At 36.0% G+C, this 14654-nt stretch overlaps 1 protein-coding gene and 1 pseudogene across 1 annotated transcript in view; both read right to left on the bottom strand.

Annotated features, from left to right (window-relative positions):
* Positions 1 to 14654, bottom strand: part of Cop1 (COP1 E3 ubiquitin ligase) — a gene marked incomplete in the record, with an annotated part of 182023 nt that overhangs the window by 86534 nt on the left and 80835 nt on the right. The window contains 2 exon segments of the mRNA XM_008826109.3: positions 5339 to 5474; positions 9893 to 10007. Coding sequence (XP_008824331.1) covers positions 5339 to 5474; positions 9893 to 10007 — 251 coding nt within the window.
* LOC115068995 lies at positions 3851 to 3906 on the bottom strand (annotated as a pseudogene).

Consider the following 14654-nt stretch of genomic DNA (forward strand, 5'->3'; position numbering starts at 1 on the left):
CATGTAAGAGTTTAATTGGAGCTACCCTGCACAGGGGATAATGCTCTTCCTAGAGGTCACAGGCTGCCAAATAAAAAGCCCATTGTCAGGTGTGGGATACCTCCCCTTGAGTTGCTGGTTAACGGAGTTCCAGAGACCATCCCCATGCCCTCCACAAAATATAGGCCACTGCCACTGCTCTCGGTGGCCTACCAGAATGTGATAAGACCCTATTGCTGAACACAACATACACACTGCCCTCACAGTACTGAAAGGTGCTATGCAGGCTGCTGGGGGAAAAAAAGTCATCAACAGTCATACCCATCTGTGAACCCAGTGAATAACAATGACCAGTATGGTAAGATATGCCCATGGGTACAATAATAGTGGCATATGTGCTATGGGGGATAACCAACCACTTTCTGACTAGATTGAAAGCCTACAGAAGGAAATAGATGCTTGGTACTGCCAATCTGACCAAGAACCCGTGGTTGGGGCGATCAAAGCCCCAGAGGTGAATCTACTATTATTTTGCTAAATGGGCATAGTATCAAGCTTCAAAATTTGTATCTTTATACCTATAGATCAAATTTTTATCTTTATACCTTTAGGTCAGTGCAGCTCTCAGATCTCATTTAATACAGAAACTCACAGTCAGAGAATAATGACTATGGAGAGGTCAGTCACAAAAGGAACATCTCTATCATACCCACTTCCTTAAGGGTCAGTGACCATTTTGGAAGATGAGAAGTAAAGATCATGAGAGCCAGAGGTTTGGAAGGATCAGAGAAAAACAGTGTCTTCTGGGCATGACAGGATCTCTGCATGACAAGACTAACAGTGGTCGTTGTTGCCTACATAATACTTGTACAATATCAAGCCAGTCAACATTTTAAGTGATTCACAAGCCCTCACCCCTAACAGAGGAGTTATAAACAATGATGGTCTCTGGAGGAGGGAGAGTCAGTTTACTTTATGGGTATGGCTCCTGGTAGATAGACCCATTGTCCAATTCTTGCTCCAATCCAAGAAGTACATGGACAGTACAAAAAAAAAAGAGTTGATATATTATTAAATGAAAAAAAATAAAGAGGACAGGATTTTCAGGGGTAGGATGTAGGTGTGTCTAGGAGGAGTTAAGGAGAAGTGGTGATTATGATAAAAATTCATTTTATGAAATTCTTAAAGAATAATGAATCTGACTTAAGACATCCATTTCTAATCTTGTCAATTATCTAACAGTACATAGATTGTAAACAAACGCTGCCACCTTGTGGACTGAAGGGTACAGCATTAATCTATAACAAGCAAAGACTTTCTGGTTTAGCATTTTTTCCTCTGAGCAAGAGTATTACTACAATAAGGTAATCAACATGACAAGTATTTCATGCAATTTTACAGTGAGAATTATTTATTCTAAGCAAATTCAACATTTGTCTCAGTGGTGTTTAAACCGTTTTTCTGAAAGAAATTCATTAACTTTCCTGTTAATGAAAAGAAACTGGACCTTAAAAATGAATTTATTACCAATATGTTTCAATATGAGAAATCAGTTTAAAAAAAAGGTATAAAAGTTTCAAAGTTCCTCATTCTTGGACTATATTATCCTTTCTCGCTATCTATTTGTCTTTACCTGTCCTACCTAACAAATTTCCAAATCTGAATATTTTTTAAGAAATGTTAATTCAACATAATTGAGAAAAAAGAATGGAGGCTTAGTGTGTTGGATAGCTTTAGTGTCAACTTGACACACCTGGGTTAAGGGAGCCTCAACTGGGGAATTTCCTCTATTGGACTGGCCTGTGGCCATGTCCGGAGGGGCATCTTCTTGATGAGTGATGTGGAAGGGCCCAGCCTACTGTGGGTGGTGCCACTGGGCAGGTGGGCCTGTGTTGCATAAGAAAGCAGGCTGAGCAGGGGCCTGGGGAGCAAGCTAGTAAGCAGTGTTCCTCCATGGCCTGTACTCCAGCTCCTGCCTCCAGGTTCCTGCCCTGAGTTCCTACCTTGGGCTCCTGGATGAACTGTGACCCGGGATATGTAAGCTAAATAAAACCCTTTCCTCCCCAAGTTGGTAGTGGTCAGAGTGTTTTGTCACAGCAATGAAGAAACAAACCAGAACACTCAGTATGCAAAGTGGACCAACAAATGCACTTCAAAAATTTGATTTTAATTAAAATATTTTAATGTAACTAACATAACTTTGAATGTATTATTTCTAGTCTGAAATTTTATCTAGTTCTCTTAAGGTTTCAGTTCTAAAATGAACAATGCTTTGATATCAAAAACAGTATTTTAAAAAATTCATAAATATGTTAAATTGAATAAAATGAAGCTTCAGAAATGCTAAGAAGGACATAGTCTTAAAAGAGACTGATTACTAATCTCATATTATTTAAATAGAGATATTGTTTCTGTAATATGATGTTGAAAATGAAGTTTTAATTTTGTTTTAAAGTGAAGATGAAAAGACAATACAGGATAAATTCACAATGGTCAGGGACATTAACTGGCATTACAAGAGGGTACTAATATTTTAGCTTGTGTACAGTCATATAGATAAAAATATGCACTCCACATCAATATTAAAACTTTTCGGTTATTTAAAAAAATTTTTATTATTTTTTATTTTATGTGCATGCATGTATTGCCTGAATGTAGATAAGTGCACCCATGTTGTGCAATGCCCATGGAGGACAGAAGAGGCTGTTGGATCCCCTGGAGCTGGAGTTAGGGACAGTTGTCAGCTGCCATGTGGGTAGTGGGATTCAAACCCGGGTCTTCTGCAAGAACAGCCAGTGTTCTTAACCACTGAGCCATCTCTCCAGCACCAACTTTTCAGTTTTGAATTTTGTATTTGAACTACATTTCTGAAGCACTTAATAGCATATGTCATATATTTTTAACAGTAGATAAGAATTTATATAATGGGGCTAGAGAGATGGCTCAGCGGTTAGGAGCAGTGGCTAGTTTTGCAAAGGACCCAAGTTAGGTTCCTAGCACCCACATGGTGGCTAACAACCGACCATCACTCCAGTTCCAAGGGATTTAATACATTCTTCTGGTCTCTGCAGGCATTGTGCAACACGAGTACACTTTCATACACGTAGGCAAAAATACCCATATATATAAAATAAAAATAAATCCCCCCCAAATAAAAAAAATCAGGGAATGTTCAATTTGTTACTCCAGACTACATTATTTTATAAGCTACCTATAATATTTCGTATGAAATGGGCACTGAAATAATATTATGAAGTCTCCCAAGTACAATCATCATCTCTACTTGTGCATGGTTATACACTTGACAAAGACATCAGGTAAATAATGAAATTTTACATTAATCATGAAATTAAATGAATCTCAAAATCTGCATTTTCACGTTTTATTCAATGTAGTACCTAAAAAAAAATTAAAATTGCCAAAATAAATAAAGCATGATTTTTGTCTTATTCATAACTGAGTTAAAAAACCAGTTACAAGGCACAGAAAGATTTCCTGCAATAGCGTCTTTAGCTAATGGCTAATAATTCAAAATTAATCTTCATATACAAAAATAAATACTCTAGAGTCCTTTACATGAAAAGCATTCAAAGTGGGGCTGGAGAGAAGGCTCAGCAGTTAGGAGCACTGACTGCTTTTGCAGAGGACCTGGGTTCAATTACCAGCACCCACATGGTGGCTAACAACCGTTCGCAATTCCAGTTCCAAGGCGATCTGATGCCCTCTTCTGACCTCCTCAGGCACTGCATGACACAGGTGTGCTTACACACACACAGGCAAATACACTCATAAACATTAAAGAAAAATAAGAAAAAAATTTTAAATACTTTATTATTTCTTTTCTTTTTCTCTTTTTTTATTTATTTACTTTTGCTAATCTTCTCTGTATCGTTCCAATTTTAGTATATGTGCTGCCGAAGCGAGCACATACTTTATTATTTTTATTTTATGTGTATGAGTGCATTGCCTGCATGTACGTGAGTGCACACGTATCATGCAATGCCTTGGAGGTCAGAAGAGGGCTTCAGATTCCCCTGGAACTGGAGTTAAGGATGGTTCATAGCCGCCATGTGGGTACTGAGAATTGAACCTGGGTCCTCTGCAAGAGCAGTCAGTACTCTTAACCGCTGAGCCATCTCTCCAGCCCCAGAAGAAATTTTTTAAAAAGAAAAGCATATAAAGTTTTAGTTTACAAGGAACAAGTTAAAATTTGTAAGGTTGGAAGTTTAGCTCAATGACAATCCTAGCAACAACAACAAAAGTTCAACCTGTCAAACTGTTGAGCTGTTCAAAAATATCTTTATTTTTATTTCTGTTTTTTTATTTTATGTCTATGAATATATTGCCTGCATGTATGTGAGTGCACCCATGTTGTGCAATGCTGTGGAGGTCAGAAGAGGGCTTTGGATTCCCTTGGAACTGGAGTTAAGGACGGTTCATAGCCGCCATGTGGGTGCTGGGAATCGAACCCGGGTCCTCTGCAAGAGCAGTCAGTGCTCTTAACCGCTGAGCCATCTCTCCAGCCCCCCAAATATCTTTTTAAGCCTTATTCATTTTAGAGAATTTCAACACAGACTAGCAATTTGATGCTCCCCAAAGATACTGCTCTTGGTTAGATGTGATATAGTTCTGTGGTTTTACAATGTCCATCATTATAAAAAAAAAATGATGTCTGTGTAGTGAATATGTGTTGAAGGGCAGACAGTGCCATCCCTCAGGTACTGTCCACCTTTCTTTTGAGATAAGAGTCTTTTACTGGCCTGGATCTTGCCAACCTAGCTAGCAAGCCCTGGAGATTCAACCTGTCTCTGTCTCACCATGCCTGGCCTTTTAACTATATGGATTCTTATATTTAACTAAGATCCTTGTATTTCCAAGGCAAGGATTTACCAACTATGCTATGTCCCTAGCTCCAGTACAAAGTTTAAAAATTTGTCAGCCTGTCTTTTTATTAGTATATATTAATTTTACAAAATAATGAATTTATTATGACACTATGTGTATGATGTACTTTGATCATTTTCCCTGGAGAATTATACATAATGTTCAAGAAAAAAATATACCAATTTTACACAAACTCCAAAAATGGAGGAAGGACTTATGAAAAGAGCATATTCTGTTATTATAACCAGACACTGATATTATAAGAAAAGAAACTGAAACTCCATGTCAGATGGGAAGTATTCATTATCCCAATTTGGAGATATTTACAACTTGCCACAGACCACAATACTAGGAACTGGAAGGCAATCCAACTTCAGAATTTAGAATTTTAATGATAGGTCATAAGTTTTCTCAAATTCAATGTTTCTGCATATTTTTACAAAGAAAATAGTTAAGAAGTGCACTGAACACTTACCTAGAGACTATGCTGGAACCATTATAGAGGTCACTAGCATAGGACAATGTAGCCAAAGGTCTTACTGAGTTGTATCGAGTAAACTTTGACAAGCATTCCTGAAATTCATCTAACTGGCTTGCAGTTCGACTGTCATCTGTGTAAATAAAATAATATAAAATAAATTAACTGCACTACAAAATAAGTAAATAATAAATAATATTCACAGATTAAAATTTTCTTTAAAATAAAAAATTTCAGTTAGATTTTAGAGTAGACTAGTATGTTCAAATTAATTAGATCATTTTTTAACTTTAATTTTAAAAAGTCTGGGGTTGGAGAGATGGCTTAGCAGTTAAGAGCACTGGTTGCTCTTGCAGAAGACAGAGGTTCAGTTCCCAGCATTCACATGGTAGCCAACAACCATTTGTAACTCCACCTCCAGGGGATCCTGCACCCTCTTTTGACCTCCATGAGAACTGCACAACACAGGTGCACTTACATACACACAGGCAATACACTCATACACATAAAATAAAAATAATATTTTTTTAAAGTCTTAGGAATTGATTCATTGAAAGGTAATCTATGACAGTAAGAACATAACTTTCAATCTCTCTTTTTTTTTTTTTTAGTAATGATTTCAAAGGTAAAGCATAAAAAAATTTCAAAGGACTTCTAGTTAATAAAAGCTAAATCACTATTAAAATGAAACTCCAGTACCAATGCTGACAGTATGGGCTGAAAGAGTACACATATGGGCAGGCATTTACTGGTTTAAAGCAATACGCTCATAAGGGTGTATTTTTATGCCATGTTTATGGTCAAAAATAATTTCGAATCCTATTATCAGACAGAAATACAAAACTGCAATGTATAAATTACTGATTTTCAAAAACAAGTAAATGGAATCTTTGAAATGAGTTTCATTTATACCAGACAGTACCTCCCCACTCAGAAAAAAAAAACGCTTTCAATGTCTTGGAAAATGAAAAAGATAACTCTATCCAACAGATCACTAAACAAAGTCCAGTTCAGTAAACTATTCAAAGCTAAATCATGTGGGGATTAAATGATAACAGCAACGTATAAAGTAATGATACCTCATCTATTCCTCAATCTAGAGGCAGGCCTACATTGAAAACATGAGTATAAAAAAAAAAAAAACCTGTTGGAAATCTAGACTTACAAGCTTAGCCAAAGAATAGAAAAAATAAAAAACTTCCTATACTTAATAATGTAATATTAAGTTCCTAGAGACGGAATTTGAAACAAGGTTATTTTAATGCTGTCTTTCCACAATTTCTACCTTGTTCTATCCTCATCCATATACACACACAGTTTTTTCAACGTAAACCTCCCTGATTCATTTTCTCAAATGTTATTTTCAATGACAGTAGGCATCATAAAATTAAAATGCAAGAAGTATAAAGGTGAAAAAAATTACAGGATGCTATAATACAAACAAAAGAATTTTTATTAGGAATATCAAATTATCTTGAAATTTTACTGGCATAATGAAATTTACCTAACAATTAAAATAAAGATAAACAATAATTTGAAGAAACAAAGATTTTGTAAATGAAATTTTACAAATTTTTAAAGATTTTGGCATTGAGCAACATCATCTTAAAACCTACATTTAAAAGTCTAAGTTAGTAGTGCTTTTATTTATAAATAGCAAAAGAATAATCTAATTAGCATGTAATATCACTATTGAGATAAAGTTCCTGATCCACAAAAATTACTCTGCAACTGTTTAACAGAATATAAAGATAACTGAGGGAGGAAAAAAAAAATACACCACCCCACCAAAATCATTAACTATGCTATAGAATGGTGTAGTTATATATATATAATACTATTACTGTGAGATATTTGATGTAAGAAGTACTAGCAAAGTAAATTATTCTCTCATGTTTCTTTTTTTTGTTTGTTTGTATTTTTTTTTTTTTGGTGGGGGCGCTTTTCGAGACATGGTCTCTCTGTAGCCACAGCTAGCCTGGAACTCACTATATAGACTAGTCTGGCCTGGATCTCACAAGAGATCCTCCTGCCTCTGCCTCCAGAGTGCTGGGATTAAAGACATGCACCACCACGCCTGGCTCAGGAATTGTTTTAGTGTTAATCTATTCTTTCACTTTTGACTTCAATTCAAAAGTAAATAATGAAGCATTCAAGAATGTGTATTCTGTTAAAATCCATACTTAATTTTTAGGATAAATGGACTCCTAGCTATCACTCAAGCAGTTTAATAAAAACTTTCAACCTTTTAAAAGGAAACAAAACTAGTTATTTCCGTATCTGAAAGTATACCAGTTTTCACATAGCTGGTTATAAAAAAATTAAGACTTTGTGTGTCTGTTTTATGATCAATATCCATATACATCTATTGGCTTATCATCTCTCCATACTAACTTCTGATTAGTTTACAGAAGCATTTTCAATGTCTCTTTTCTCTCTATTGTTTAATCATCTATATTCTCTTTTAATTTTAATAGAGGCCAGGACATTAATTTCTTAATAACCATCTCTCATTTACACAAATGTAAAAAATGTTCAAGGTGGAAAACACATAATCAATTATGTACTCCATTTTGGATAAGTTTCTTCTTTACTATCAAAAGAACTTCATATTCAGTAATAAATGTGGCACCAAGTAAGTTAATTTTAATGTAAGATTTCTAAAAACCAGTAGCAACATGCTTTTAGTACAATACAGACATTATCACATAAAAACCTATGTAATTTGCATTCTGGTTTGAACCTATTACTCTACTATTCTGTAAATCTACACAGTTCAAAATAACCTCATGATCACTTTTACTACTTCATACCACATCTATGCTTTCAGTGACTTAAAAGATTAATGATACCTAACCCAAACTTCTTTCTTATCGCTCCTTTAGAGAAACTATTTTAATATCTCTAACGTGGTCTACTGTACTTAGCATCAAAACACCAAATAATGTTTCAAAGAGTCAACATGAATTTTCTGCCAATTAGACTATAAGTATCAGACAATTAACTTTATCCACTCCCTAGTGTAGTCTACATTTATAAACTACTACAGACATTCAATAAAGAACTTAAACCATAGACAATGAATGAAATCTTTTCATCTATAAAAACTGTTCATCATTAATCTCAAATCAAATATGCTAAGCAAACAAATCTTCACTTCCCACTATATTTCCAAAGAAAAAAGGCTGTGTTTGTACACACACACACACACACACACACACACAGGACAGCGAATCTCATCAGATCAGGATGGTCTCAATATTCCCACACAGTCAAGGATGACCTTGAATTTCTAATTATCCTGACTCCATCTCTCAGGTGATGTGACACCATGTTACCTCACATGCAGTACTGGGGATCGAATTCAGATCATTCTGTATGCTAGGAATACTCTAACAAATATGCTACATCCTCAGCCTGTGTAAAATTTTTTTCACCTCTACCACCAATTCTGGTAGAAATATAACAACAGCAAAAAAACCCTAAGCAATACATAGATATAACAAAGATGTTCATTCAAAAGGAAGCCAAGACCTAATTTTTAATAATCACTCAACTACCAGACACCTGCCCTCTTGATGGTTTTCACTTATAACAGGCACACTACTAATGATAACATCAGTTAAATACTTAATGTATACCACTATGTTCTACACACATTATAGCTCTTAAAGATGCATTTATTTTTATTTGTGTGTATATGCCATTTGTGTGTGCAGGTGCCCATGGAGGCCAGAAGAGGGCATCAGATCCCCTGCAGCTGAAGTTACAGGTGGTGCTGAGCTACGCAATGTGGGTGCTGGGAACTGAACCTGGGTCTTCTGGGAGAGCAGTAAGCACTCACTTTCTCCAGCCCCAGCTACAGCTCCAGGGCTACAGTTTATTAAACATCTATAGGTTTGGTACTAATGTTCCTCCTTCACCAGTAAGTAAAGATGCTGAGAGAAAGGCTGAAGAACAGAGTATTTTATTGTTTCTCTAAAGCAGTAAAAGCATGTTATCCTATCATTCCCAAGTGGTCCTGTGCTAATTTTTCTACTCTGAATGATTCTCATACTTTTTATAGCTAATTCATACTAGGCCAGTCCAAACACAACTTCTTCAAAATCCCTGCCTAACTCATTCCTTTATGTCTCTTCATTTTTACCCTTTTCCACACCCAGTTGTATCAACAGATAGTGTACATTTATACAACAGCAATGTATCACATGGAATATTATCTACCTACTGCTTTCCTCTACTAGATTTATAATACCCCATTTCTGCTACCTATTTATTACTAACACAGAGAAGAGCACTTAAAGGCTTATTTTGTTGACTAGGATGTAGTTAAACAAAACTTATTTTGGTAGCTACATATTCAATTGTTTTATAAGTTGTATTATATAGCTCATTAGATCAATATTAAAAATTCCCAAATAGAGAATAGAAATTATCACTGGAAAACAATATTCAAGACATCTAAGATTCTCCACAGTACTAATATAGTGTTTTGCAACTAGAATTGAAAGATGATTTTCAGACACTTTAAGAGAAATCCTGAACATGTACCTGAGATACGAGACATCCTTGTAGAAAAATAACACTGCTCTAAGTCTTCAAAATGAGCAGTGAGCCGTTTTCGTCTTGATGCTAATGTGCTGTTATACCAAGGCTGTTTCTTTGTCTAAGGTGACAAGAAAAGACACTTAAAACTCAGAGCAATCCACACTCTAATACAGAATGTTTATATATGTACTTTCAAAGCACATTATAAGGATTATAAATAGTGAAAAACCACACTTCTCAGATCAAACATTCCAATTTGTCTTCTAAAGTAAAAAAATTAAATTTCTAATAATTTTTTCTAAAGGAAAAAATTATTTTGCAGAATGATTAAAAGATGAAAATGGAATAAACTCTAAACACCAGTCTTGAAAGACTAAAGAAACACCATTCACCTGTCTAGGGGATTCTAACACTAGTGGCCTCTAGAGGCACCTGCACACATGTACACATACCCATACACATAAACATAATTGAAAATAAATTTATTTTAAAAAATATGATGCAAAAGGGGATGAAGGTCATTTGGTATAGTGCTTGCCTTGCATGCATTAAGCCCAGGGTTCCATCCCCAACACTGCATAAAACAGCATGGTGACCCAGGCCAATAATCTCAACATTCAGGAGAGATATTGTGCGTGCGTGCGTGCGTGCGTGCATGGTGAAGGCAATGGTGGGAATCAGAGATTCAAAGTCATCCCTGGCTACATAGCAATCTCAAAGTCAGCTTGGACTGGAGATCTTGTCTAAAATGAGAAGAATAAATAAATAAACAAACTATAAATAAAAGTATATTCATAAGACAAAAGAACAAATAATGATCAACACAGACAAGAGAAGAAATCTGAGGCGACTTTAATTTTCTATCCCTGAACATGTTTAAACTTTCAGTTCAAAGTCTGATTGTAACCTCCCAGGCATCACCACACCCTGCTTACAACTTCAACCTGTTCATAAACAACTATTTCTCCTATGAACTACCCTTCTGTGCATCAAAGCTTTCTGGGTTCATTTAACCCTCAGTAAGATCATAAAAATTAATCAATAGTAAGTCTGGATCTATGCATATACACCACTTTACTACAGTGTGATGAAATGGAAAGTATACATTAAGCACTTTACAATTGCGTATAAAAATAAACAGGTTGTCACGAAAAAGTACTTTATGACTGCTTAATTTGAGCTCTAAGTTAGTTACTGTTCTGATAGACACCACGGGAAAACTGCTTAAGAAGCAATGAAAAAAGGAAATGGAAAGGATTATACTGAGTGAGGTGACTAGATTCAGAAAGACAAATGTCACATGTTCTGACTCATATTGTGGATCTTACTGTTAAATCTTTAGCTTTTAGTATCTGACCTTAGTACTTCTAGAAGCTAAGAAAACTATAAAGGGACCACTGGTGGGAGGGGAAAGAAATATCTTGAGGGAGACAGAACACAAATGATATGAATGGAAAAAGAATAATGAGGACGGAGAGTTAGGTGGGCAGAGGGATGGAAGGGTAAGGGTATTGGGAAAAGGATACCTAAGGATGTTTGGAAAAGTCATATGGAAACTTACTATTTAAGTTTTATATATAATTAAACCTACTATTTAAGTTGATATATATATTCATATAATAGAGTTTAATTGGAGTTCCCTACAAGGGGATAATGCTCCTTTTGCAGACAACAGGTTGCCAAGCAAAAAATCTCAGAGTCAGGTGTGGGATGCCTCCCTTTGAGTTGTTGGTCAAGGGAGTTCCAGTTTTGGGTGAGAGTCCCCACACAAAAAAAAATACAGGCTGTTGTCATTGCTTTTGGCTGCTCACCAGACCTTGATGGTAAGACTCTATTGCTGAAGATACCCTAGGTTATAGGTCACAAAGAAATCAAGTTGGTACTAACCAGGAAGCTTCCTCCCTACTTGCTAGCTCTTAACAGTACTGGAAGATGCCACGTAGGCTGCTGGGGGCAGGGAGTCATCAACAGTCTTACCCAGAGGTGAATCTCGTGAATTATACTAATGATCAGCATGGCAATATACACTCATCAGTATGACAGCAACACAAATGTTTTAGGGACAACAAAATGCTTTCTGACTGGATTTAAGGCTCACTGCACAGGAGAAAACGCATGCTTGGCACTGTAAAACTAGTCCAAATCCCATAGTTTGGGAGCTCAGAGGCCCCAGGAGTGAACCTATTATTACTATTCTGCTAAACGGATATAGGATCAAAGTGCCTGAAATCAACCTCTGGCCTCCAAGTACACACATGCATACATAAAACCACATACATACACATTCGCCATCTACACACACCAAATAATAATAATAATTAAATAAATTAAAAAAAAATTAAAAAACCAAAGAGGGAGGTATACATAAAGGTTAACAAATTATAACTAAATTATAAGCCTATCCAAATAGTACAAATGGTTCAAAATAAACACAAGAGAACACAGAAACAAAAGAAATAAACAGAAAATGAAGAGATAAGCATAATTATATTAATAAGTACACTAAATGCATACAAACACTATGAATAAAACATAATTATCAGAATAGGCTGAAAGAGAAACAAAAAACAAAAGTTGAAATGATGCAAGATATACAATGCAAGAAACACAGAGTTTACAGCTAATTAAATAAGACACCTTAAAACAAAGACTACTGTAATCTCAAAGATAATAATTTGATGAAAAATGTTACAGAACCATTATAAAAATGCATAAAATAATAGGAACTTCAAAATACATGAAGCAAAAGTTAGAATTAAGAAGGCAAGCAATTACAATAAGAAAATTTAACATCTTTCTCTTAGAGCTTGAAAGCTCTAGAATTGATAATCTAAACAAACTCTGACCTAATATACAAACATATCCCAATAAACTGAAGGGCTGAAAAATGTTTTCAAATGTACATAGATTTACAAAAATCAACGATGTATAGAAAATTACAAAGACTTTCAATAAATTTGACAGGACTGAAATGAAAAGGCTATCCTTTCTGATCACAGCTAATTTAACTGGAAATTAGTAAGAATTTTTGGAAAGCTAATATTTGGAAATCACAAAACATCTAAGTCAACGATAAAAACACAGGCAATAAACAATAGTTAAATTAAACAAAGAAAAAACAAACAAACAGTGCACCCAAATTCCTAACATACTATCAAAACGATGTTTATAGGGAGAAAAAATAAATTTGATGGCTTATGTAAGTCCTAAATGAACACCCTAAAGTTTTGGCTAAAGAAGCAAACTATGACACATTCTAACAATATCTAAGTAGAATAAGTAATAAAAAAAAAAAAAGCACTATGTCTTCCCAATCACAAGATTGTACTCTCAAAATGTGAGTCACTCACCGCAGAAACAAAAAAGTAAACTAATAAAGAGCTGAAGAAGTAGCCCTACGAATCATTAAAACATAACAAGAGAAACCCTAACAAATAAATCATTTTCTTTAATGTGGGGTCACTCCCTCTCCTCGTGGGTCGTTGGCCACCGGTCCACGAGGACAAAAGGAGCAGGAGTGACGAGCGGGGTCAGGACGGCCAGTGAGCACTAACGGAAGAAAGCCCTTCCGGGGAGGCAGGTTCAATGATGCAAACAGCTCCAGACTCAGTGAAACAGCTCCGTTTATTTAGTGGGAGAACTAGGGAAAATATAGTGTGGAGGCAGTAGCCAATGCCTCAGCGGATAGGTGCTCATAGTATGCTTTATTTACATGTGGCAGTAGGCTCCTACTGTCTGTCTGACTACCTACCGGACTACCAGGCAATGCCTAATTATCATATAGAAAAAACCTGGGGTAGTTTTTACTCCAGGTTACTATGCCAAAGGTCATGTTCCAAATAAGGTCAGGCATCCATGCTTGGCAGCACTTTCCAGGTAAGTGTCAGGAAGAGAGCAGGAGGCCCCCTGCTGAGAAGGGGCGTCCTTCCATATGGCCCCAAGCCCCTTAGAGCTACCTGGACATGGAGGACTACAACCCTAACAGCAGGGTTCCCCAACACTTTAAAAAGGGCAATGTTGGGTCTGGAGAGATGGCTCAGTGGTTAAAAGTTCTGGCTGCTCTTGTAAGACCTGGGCCCGAGTACCAATACCCACATGGCGACTAACAATTGCCCATAACTTCAATTCCAGGGGAATACAACACCCTTTGCTGATCTCTGAACATAGCACAACACGAGTGCACTTACATCCATGTAAGCAATACACTCATACACATAAAAATAATAAAAAAATTTAAAGGGTAATGTAATGGGTAACCCTATCAGTTGAAAGGAAATGGACACAAGGACACATGACAAATAAATGTAACACTGATTCTGAACAGGTCCTGGACCAGTCATCAATATTTTTTCCTTTTCTACAAAGGACATTACTACCAGAAGTTGGTGGCTCACACTTGCAGTCTCTTAGGAAACTGAAGCTGGAGAACTGCCTTGAGTTTGATGCCAGCCTAAGCTTCAATATTGAGATACAGGACAACCTTGGTAATGTACTTCTGGCTTTTCTTAAATTGCTAGCATTCTAAAATTTTAATTTCAACTATTAAGCATTACTTTTGGAACTGTAACAACTCATTCTGTAACTGTAGGATAACATCCATAACTTGTACTATGGATAAGCATGTTTATTTTTCCAGGATTTGGTAGAATATAATCTCTTTAAAAAAAAGGGGGGGGGGGCTGGAGAGATAGCTCAGCAGTTAAGAACACTGGTTGTTCTTGCAGAAGACCTGGGTTTGAATCCCAGCACCCACATGGCAGCTAAC

Source organism: Nannospalax galili, unplaced genomic scaffold (assembly GCF_000622305.1).
Source record: "Nannospalax galili isolate Female #2095 unplaced genomic scaffold, S.galili_v1.0 scaffold429, whole genome shotgun sequence".
Lineage (NCBI taxonomy): Eukaryota > Metazoa > Chordata > Mammalia > Rodentia > Spalacidae > Nannospalax > Nannospalax galili.